Source organism: Acipenser ruthenus, chromosome 6 (genome assembly GCF_902713425.1).
Source record: "Acipenser ruthenus chromosome 6, fAciRut3.2 maternal haplotype, whole genome shotgun sequence".
Classification (NCBI taxonomy): Eukaryota; Metazoa; Chordata; class Actinopteri; order Acipenseriformes; family Acipenseridae; genus Acipenser; species Acipenser ruthenus.
In genome coordinates, this window is record NC_081194.1 from 24,453,361 (window position 1) to 24,462,222 (window position 8,862).

General features: G+C 34.3%; 1 protein-coding gene across 1 annotated transcript; it reads right to left on the minus strand.

Annotated features, from left to right (window-relative positions):
• Positions 1-2,103: 2,103 nt before the first annotated feature.
• On the minus strand, positions 2,104-5,511 carry alkal2b (ALK and LTK ligand 2b). Its single transcript, XM_059025278.1, has 5 exons — positions 4,966-5,511; positions 4,212-4,533; positions 3,112-3,165; positions 2,947-3,027; positions 2,104-2,227 (listed from the first exon to the last, which is right to left on the minus strand). The coding sequence occupies exons 2-5, from the start codon at positions 4,474-4,476 to the stop codon at positions 2,163-2,165; spliced, it is 465 nt and encodes a 154-aa protein (XP_058881261.1). The 5' UTR covers positions 4,477-4,533; positions 4,966-5,511; the 3' UTR covers positions 2,104-2,162.
• Between the last annotated feature and the right edge of the window lie 3,351 nt (positions 5,512-8,862).

An 8,862-nucleotide genomic window follows, 5' to 3' on the forward strand; every position in this document is an offset into this window, starting at 1 on the left:
TCCATCAATTTTCAAAAATAAATCTTTGTTCACATGGACTATGATATAAAGGTTTTGAGTTCTTTAGTTTCCCTGTTGGTTTCCGAGGCACTTTTTCTTGATTTCTTGGGATTTCTTGATATTACAGTGCACCCTGTTTAGGAAAGAAGAACAAGATAAAATTCTGCCATTTTTAATTGTATTTGAAATGTAGGGTTATCTTTTCTTGTGTAATAGACATGATGGGTCTTAGGAAGTCATAATTTGTTACAATTACAAAGTGTTTTTTTTATTATTTGATTTGCAGGGATGTACATAACAGTTGCATTGCTTTTTATTTAACTACTCATAGCTACATTTTTAGTTGGAACATTCTGGAAGCAAGGTTTTGTTATTTAATTTATTTGTATTCTGCAGTATATTGAATTCTTTTTGTTAATCTTTCTACATACAGACTTTACAGCTTCCACTGGTACCCTGCTTATCAACGCTTCGAAAGCAGATTGTTAGCCTTTTTAAAGTAATGTGTCCAACACGTCAAGGGAAATGTTAAAGTTTGCATCGTTTTGCTGAGGGGCATATAATTCCAATGACCTATAAAAGGAAAGTAAACCTTAGTCTTTGATGATCGTTTGAGGCATGTGAAATAGTAAAAAGACTATCACCCTTGAGCACTTATTATTGCCGCCAGTCTATCCTAAGTAGTATTATTATTATTATTTATTTCTTAGCAGACGCCCTTATCCAATTGTAAGTAACACTTACAATTGTTACAAGATATCACATTATACATTATTTCACATTATACAGGTATCACATTATTTTTACATACAATTACCCATTTATACAGTTGGGTTTTTACTGGAGCAATCTAGGTAAACTACCTTGCTCAAGGGTACAACAGCAGTGTCCCCCACTGGGGATTGAACCCACAACCCTCCGGTCAAGAGTCCAGAGCCCTAACCACTACTCCACACTGCTGCGATCCTAAAACACCAATACCAATATCCGGTGATCTGATTATTTAAATTCATTATACATGTTAATATATAAATCATTGCCTTATTCATTAAATTCATTAAATGTAGCCATATAATAAGGAAAAGACAGCTACAGTTGTATATTTCTAAATGGTGTCCATTAAGTGCAGGTATCTGAGTGAGCATAAGTGAAAACCACTCTAAAATGTGAATTGTTCTAATGTTACACAAGACAGGCATAAACAAAGAAGACCTTTAATTGCTTAGAGTGTGGTTCGATTGAGGACATGCCTTGCAAACACAAAAGGCAATGTCAGTTACGTTAGAAAGATGCTACTCATTACTGCTTAACTGGCTATATGATTGATGGGTCTGCATTTTCATAGGTATAACAAAAACGTTATACCTTAAATCAACCATTTGAAATGTAAAGAAACACCAGCATTTAGCGTTAATGTTTTCTTAATATCACCAAATACCGGTAAATTACAAATAATGCGTTTGGTATTCCAGTTTTATATAATTGTATGTAATTCGCGTTATGACCTGTGTTATTTCCTGTTTTATTGCTCGATTGGGCAAACTTTCAGACATAAGGCGATCCGCTCTGAACAAACCGCTCCAATAACAAGAGTCAAAAAGCACTGCTGTCAACTTAGACAACTGCACCCTTTTGCGTTGTACTGAATTTTACATTTTAAAGTTGAACAAACAGAAAACTCTTCATGCTACAAAACCAGTAGAAGGAAATTTAACCTTATGAGTTGCTTGTTTGATTTCCCTTTCACAAACAAGTGTGCAAATTGTACTTGATGGAAATTGTCTAATATTTACATGTGATGTAAGTAGTTTAGAATGTGTCCCTAATACTTAGTTAAAAATAAAAAGGAAGCATATTTAATTTGAAACCAATGGAGCCTTCAAATAACTTGAGAAGCTCTTTACTATGTACATAGTGCTGTAAATTAAGCGCGGCCACTACTTCAGGTAATGTTCCTACTCCCCTCGAGCACATTTACAGCCTGTATTTTTTCATGCTTAGTACCTTTCCAAATTTAAACAGGTGAGTCAAGCTTTACAACAAGGATTCCCTCTTGTTTTCTCAGGTCATACATGTTTAATGATTAGATTGTATATGCTACACAGCTAAGCTTTCAAATATATCTGGTTTTACTTCTAACTGTGGGGCTTACCTTTTTTAAGCTAACTTTCCATGCACATTGGACTCACAGCTAATCTTGTAAGAAGTCTTGCACACCTCTTGTAATCTGTAAAATAATATGGGAGCCTTTGTAAGTACGACAAACTGTCAATTGTTGTCCTATGGAGAGAATAACCTAAATAAATAAACCTTAACAAGTAATTACAAAAATAAAATACTATAATAAAAATACTCAATACTCTGACCCAGCTGAGATCAGGCCCTGTTCAAATTAGTATTTGTTTTGTGGTTTTGATCCCTTTATTTCATCAAAAATCTGTAAAAACTCTTAGAATAAAAATTAGAGAAAACAAAATATTTTACACACGTGTTATAAAATAATGACATTGAAATCACAAAATAACAAACTATCTTTTTAAAAAAAAAAAAAAATGTATTTATGTATATTGTTAATGCCCAAATGTGTATAATACAATTAATCTATGTAAAACTCCGAAGATGCTAGTAGCCTTTGCTATCTATTGTGAAGTTGAAATAAGTATTTATACTGCTGTTATAATTTGCATAATACCTTATTATAATATTTGAATATAGCCTATTAAAGGTTTCCAAAAACTTTAAAGGTTTTGCACACTAAATATGAGGAATAATAAACATTTTAACACAAAAGTTTAATTCAAATTCTGTTTAAACACAACACAATTTGTTAATCAAATATAAGTGTATTTTTTTTATTTACAATATTGGATAGGTTAAACTTTGCAGTGTTGTGTTTACATTATCAGGCAAGCATTTTTCTATTTAATAAAGGGATGTGGTACTTACATGCTGGTATTGTGCAGTCTCTGGTGTTGTGATAAATCCTGTGAAAGTGTTTAGTGCACTTTGGACTGAAGTGAAGAGGACCTGGAAGAAGATAACAAGCCATGAGTAAACACTGTTGGTTTTCAACATACAAAATACTACAAACAAAGAAGTGCTTCACCTTACCTGTTAAATGACTCAAAAACTTTTCTTTTGTTCTAAGATCTCTAGGAAAGATTTCTGTAAATGAAATAAAAATAGTGGTTTTTCTTCAAGCTTGAACGTATGCCTAAAGTCTTTAGTGGCTTTAGACAGTGAAAAATGATTTGCATATTTAATGTAAAACATTCTCATAAATAGTCAACACTGAATTAACATTATATATATATATATATATAATATATATATATATATATATATATATAATGGTGAAGCATGGTAAACTGCAAAATATGTTTTTTCATGGTAGAAAATGATGTGTTTAAAGCAATGTGTATCAAACGTCTATACAAAGTCCCATGCAGGCTACTGTTGCCTTCTCGTTTTTAGTGTGCATGGTGCCTGCCCTTTCAAAGCAATTGCATGTCCGGAAATATGTATAAACATTATCTGCAATTCTGCAATCAAGCATTCTTCAGCCGAAATGCACTACTTTTATGCACCACATTATTGTAAGTGTGCATTGCATCTGTCATAGTAATAATCTGCAGCGTTCTTTCTGTGTTGTACATGTTCCTCTGGGTATAGCACTACATTGAGTTTTTGAGTTGCAGTTGTGTAATTGATTGGTAGTTAACACACACCAACATTGCTTTTTGGTTTGTTTTGTTTAACAGCAAGAACAGACACTCCAACGAACAAATTGTATACACCAATACTGATCTTACTGTAAAAGAAAAAATGTCGCCATAATTGTAATAACTTTATATATATATATATATATATATATATATATATATATATATATATATATATATATAAATGATATTCATTGTAAAATCAAATGTTAAATAATTAAACATACATCTTATACAACAGATTTTCAACACAGTTTAGGATTTATATTTATAATTATGTTTATTTTTTTGTGAGTCTAAAGTATATTCTCAATCAATTAAAATAAACACTGACGTGTTAAAATATGTTGCATATCGTGTTGAATTACTAAACATTTTCAGTTTAGTGTTTACAACAATACACATACACATTTGTGTCAATAAAACAGCTAAACTTCTCAGAAATGTAGTATAACAGTATAACATACATAAACGCTTTAAATCACTTACCAACTCTCTGGTCTTCACTGTAAGACTTGTAATGATGTACTCCCTTTGGATCAAAAGTGTAATCGTGTTGCTTTGTTAAATATTGTACACTATTTTCCACATCTTGTGAACTATACTTTTTCAACTCATTCACAGTTTCCATTATCAAGTTCAAGAGGGTTTTACAGTCCCTCATGTCCGTGTGCTCAGTCCTCTCTTTGCAGTATCCAGCTGTGAACATTATGAACACCAGTCCCAGCAAGAGCGGCGACCTCAGTCCTTTCATAGCTACCGAAAACGATGTTTAAAATATGCCTTTCCCTCAGATTCGGTTCTTATCACCCTAAAAGAAACAAATTATTCAACATGTGGATGTAAGGCAGAAGGAGAGAGACAGGCAGCATCAAGAAAGGTGATATGAAACACTTTTATTACGTTGATTCATCTGCTTAATGTAATCAGTTTGCCTCCTTTATTGTATTTGCTAATCGCAGTTCAGATTAAAGCGCTATATAGCAAATGCCACGTTTTTCGATTTAGAGTTGTATTTAAACACAAGGTTATCTTTGTAAACTAATTCGCCTCTAGAACCTGTCAAAGTAAATGCAGGTGATGTCGTGCAATGCAAAGTGGACGTTTGTAGATAGCGTTTTCTTTTTTATTCTTGGGCAATTTTAAACCCAATACAAAGCTAACTGCAAAAACAAAACACTGGTATACCAGTACAGTGAACACACATTTTTATTATGAAATATATATATATATGAAAAACTACCTGTTTGCTTTTGTTTTCTTTCAAGATGTATCTATTCCTTTTTCAGAAGTTTGCCTCCCACTGTGGTCACGGATTATAAATGATGAAGTAGCACTCAATCTTCAGAAGCGCCTTACACTCATTCCAAGTACTTGATCTACACCATGTCAGTCCAAACGAAGGTTCTTATATGTGTACATGTGGCTGCATAGGCTGGTTTTATCGAATTGAAAGTGGGTGGAAAAATAATAAAACTCCACTTGGCAACTTTTTTTTCTGTCTGTGGATGGTTTCCCTCAGATCTTTTGGCAGGGTCTCGCTCACTTTATTCTGTTGCAGACGTAAGGAAGCTGTCCCTTGTGGATTAGCCCGGCGTGTCTTTAATTAGAAACGCGTTAAGAACACTCCGAAAAATGCATTTTATTTTCCCGATCATCACACCTTTCTAAATTGAACGGATTGAAGGTCTTTCGTCACTGTATCGAAGCGAAATATGTGTGTTTACCAGGAACTTTGTAGTTCCTTAAACGGGAAAGCCTGGTATAGACATGGATATACGCGAGCATGCAGGTTAAATGGTCGTTATCTCTTAATTTTCCTGGAGAGGACGGCTCGATCAATAACAACTTCATGTTACACTTTAGGTTTCAGAGCAATGACTGGAAATCTGAGTAGTAAATTAAATTATGAGAAATTATGGTAAGTATTAGCAATTGTCTGACAAGCGAAAACCAAGTACAATAGTTTATGTAAATACAACTCTACACTGTACTACTGGGAGTGAAATAAGAAACCGGACTGAGGCAAAATAACACACGCATCGACCTAGTGTCGCTATATTTGTTTAAACATGTTATTTATATGTCACTCCCTGTTAAGTAAAGCAAATAAAATATGAGATAACTGACTTTCCTTTTTTCTTCTTTTCGGGGGGGGGGGGGGGGGGGGTACATATAATGATCTTGCTAAATCGAATAGTAAATTAATGTATTATTATTTCATTTTTTAAGTTTTAGATAATAGGAAATCACAGTTTATAAACTGTGGCCAACAATGGTATTCCCTTGACTTCATCTTTCATAATGCAACACTGCCACGTACCGAGTTAAAATAAAATACCATCTAAATATACAAACTCATGCGATGTTGACAATGTTCAGTCTGATACATGGGATTCTGAAAGTGAAATAACCACCATTTGTTTTGCATAGGAACGACACCTTTCCCACTGATATTTGATAAGGCTGTTAAAAGGGAGTCAACTTTGGTTACTGGTACATGTTTATGTTTCAGTAAACAGCACAGCTAGGAAAACTACTGTACTTTTTCATGTTCATACAAAAAATGATTGCTCGTGATAATATACTGTTTGGTATACTGTGAGAATAGTATACAGCTGCACATCTCCTCTCATCTCACCACAATGAATTTAATGTCAAATTATAATTTATAAACCTGTCAGATGAATAGAACGGGAATGCTGTCTTCTGATTGGTTGCTATAGAGGGCATTATAATAGCCAGGAACTGCCCTCAGAATGTCCACACAACCATCACCGATATAGTACTGTAAGGTATCAATCTGCCAAAAGAACATAACTGTCAACTGTCAGAACCACAACAAACCCATGAAAGCTACAACAGGTTACAAAAACGAGTCATCTATAAACAAAAATAAAAATACGGATTCCATCTCTATCCAACAAACGAGAATGATCTTCACATCTTTCCAATGTCTTAACTCCTGCAATTATGGATGTCCACCAGCCGTCAATAGTTGAAAATCAGCAGCAAACCTTCGAACAAACTGTAAATCTGCAAAAGCACGTTGAAAAACCGAAGCCCAATGCTATGCTCCACCCTCAGAAATCTCAGCCACGATCATCCCCGCTTGTTTCACAACTGCACTTTCACAGGAAACCTGCATTTCAAGTTGAAATAAATAAACTTAAAAAATAACTTTACAAAATAAATAACTCGAATATTTAAATTACTAATTGAATTCATTTCTTTTAAGAATACATTAATTTGTTTAATAATAATACTGTTAGTTATAGAATCAGTTTGTTATATTTACCTATTTAACTTAACTTTTCTTTTTGAAAAAGCAGACGAAACGTTAAATGTTTTCCCTGTCTTAAATAAATCAAAAACTAAACTGTATTTTGATTTTAAATGTTTGTTTTGTTTGTTAAGAAAAAAAAAATAGTTTCCTTCGCTGTTAACAGGCGGAATTATACCGTCAAGAACCGCTGCAACAGCAAGGGACAAGCACCGCAGGACATATAGGAAAAAACAAAAGGTTATAAATCTTAATGTTGCTGTTAAAACCATAAAAACTGTACGCCTCGGGCCTCCAACTCTCCACGTCGGGGCATTAACGGCTAGGAAATGCCCTGCCTGTCAGTCGTTATTGCTTAATTAAAGACCCTATATCATCAAATTTGACGCCCACTTTTTATTCATGGAAAGTGATCATTGTGTTACTGTAACTAAGTCATTCTGTCCAATAAACACTTCGTCTGACACAAAACCAAGGAGATTTTTGATGACGTTAGCGGAGGGAGGCTGCCGGCAGTATCTCTGTTTTACTGTATGGAAAACAATGGAGAGCGACGGTGAGTTTTTTTTTCGTGCTCAGAATCTATCACCGAATTTGATCACACCAGCATCTGACAACCAGGAATCCGGAGCAGGTGTTTTGCAGCCCTATAGTTTCGAGCCTTACCACACATCTGGTGAGGAAAGTTCGGGCTCCGATTGAGATGAAAACCAAGAGACAGAAATGTCCCCAGGGCCATTAAGAGGTTGCAAAATAAGGAATGGCAGGAAATGAGGCTGATTTCGTTCAAATTATTAAAATAGTTCATGTGCAGATGCAAGTGTGACTGTCAGTGGGAAATATTTACTATCTACAGCTCTAAACCTTGGCATGCAATCATAAATTAGGGTTGAAAGCTTAAAGGGACTATGCGGGGATGTTTACTGTTAAAATGATTATTTTTGAAAAAAATGATACTTATTGCTTTTATTGTTCATTTAAAAACATTTTTAAGTTGTTTTTATAATAATAATAATAATAATAATAAATTGCAAGCAACTTGACAACTTCCAAGGCATTCTTGTTCCTATCTGTGTTCCATAGTAACCATGAACATACCTGCACTCTCTAAGCAGTTATAATATAAGCCACTTTTGCATTTGACCTTAAGGAGAGGTTAAAGGTCACAGTCAAATACGTTTTTTGATAGAGCATATATGGGTTCTTATATGTGTTCCATAATAACCATGACCCTATCTGCACTTTCTAAGGAGTTACAAGCTAGTTTTGCATTTGACCTTAAGGAGAGGTCAAAGGTCACGGTCAAGTTAATTTTTGAATAGAGCAAATATGGGTTCCTATGTGTTCCATAGTAACTATTACTCTATCTGTACTACGTAAGGAGTTATAAGCTAGTTTTGCATTTGACCTTAAGGACAGGTCAAAGGTCACGGTCAAGTTAATTTTTGAATAGAGCATACAGGGGTTCATTTGTGTATTCTATAGTAACTATGACACTGTCTAAACTCTCAAAGGAGTTCTAAACAAGTTTTGCATTTGAGCTTTAGTAAGGTAATAGGTGCAAATATGTGCAATTTGACCATAGCTGAAATTTGATTGGCTCACGATGGCCGTGTTTTTTTTGTGTAGCGAGTTGCTTTGCACAAATTTATAGACAATCTTGCCAAGGCTATGTATGCAAAGTTTCGATTGAATGGGCATAACCGTTTCAGAGAAGACGTTTGAATTTTTTTGACAAATCCAATATGGCCACCAGACCGTGTGATCAATCGACTTCTCTCGAACAGCCGTAAATCTTGGCCATGAGGGTAGTCTATTGCACCAAGTTTCACATCTCTGCTATAACCGGTTTCGGAG

Excerpts from the sequence above, each read along its gene's own strand:
- alkal2b (XM_059025278.1), bottom strand. The coding sequence starts at position 4,476 with ATGAAAGGACTGAGGTCGCCGCTCTTGCTGGGACTGGTGTTCATAATG. Across the intron at positions 3,166-4,211 it reads CAGTGAAGACCAGAGAGTTG|AAATCTTTCCTAGAGATCTT; the intron begins GTAAGTGATTTA and ends TTTCATTTACAG. Across the intron at positions 2,228-2,946 it reads AGACTGCACAATACCAGCAT|ATTACAAGAGGTGTGCAAGA; the intron begins GTAAGTACCACA and ends ATTATTTTACAG.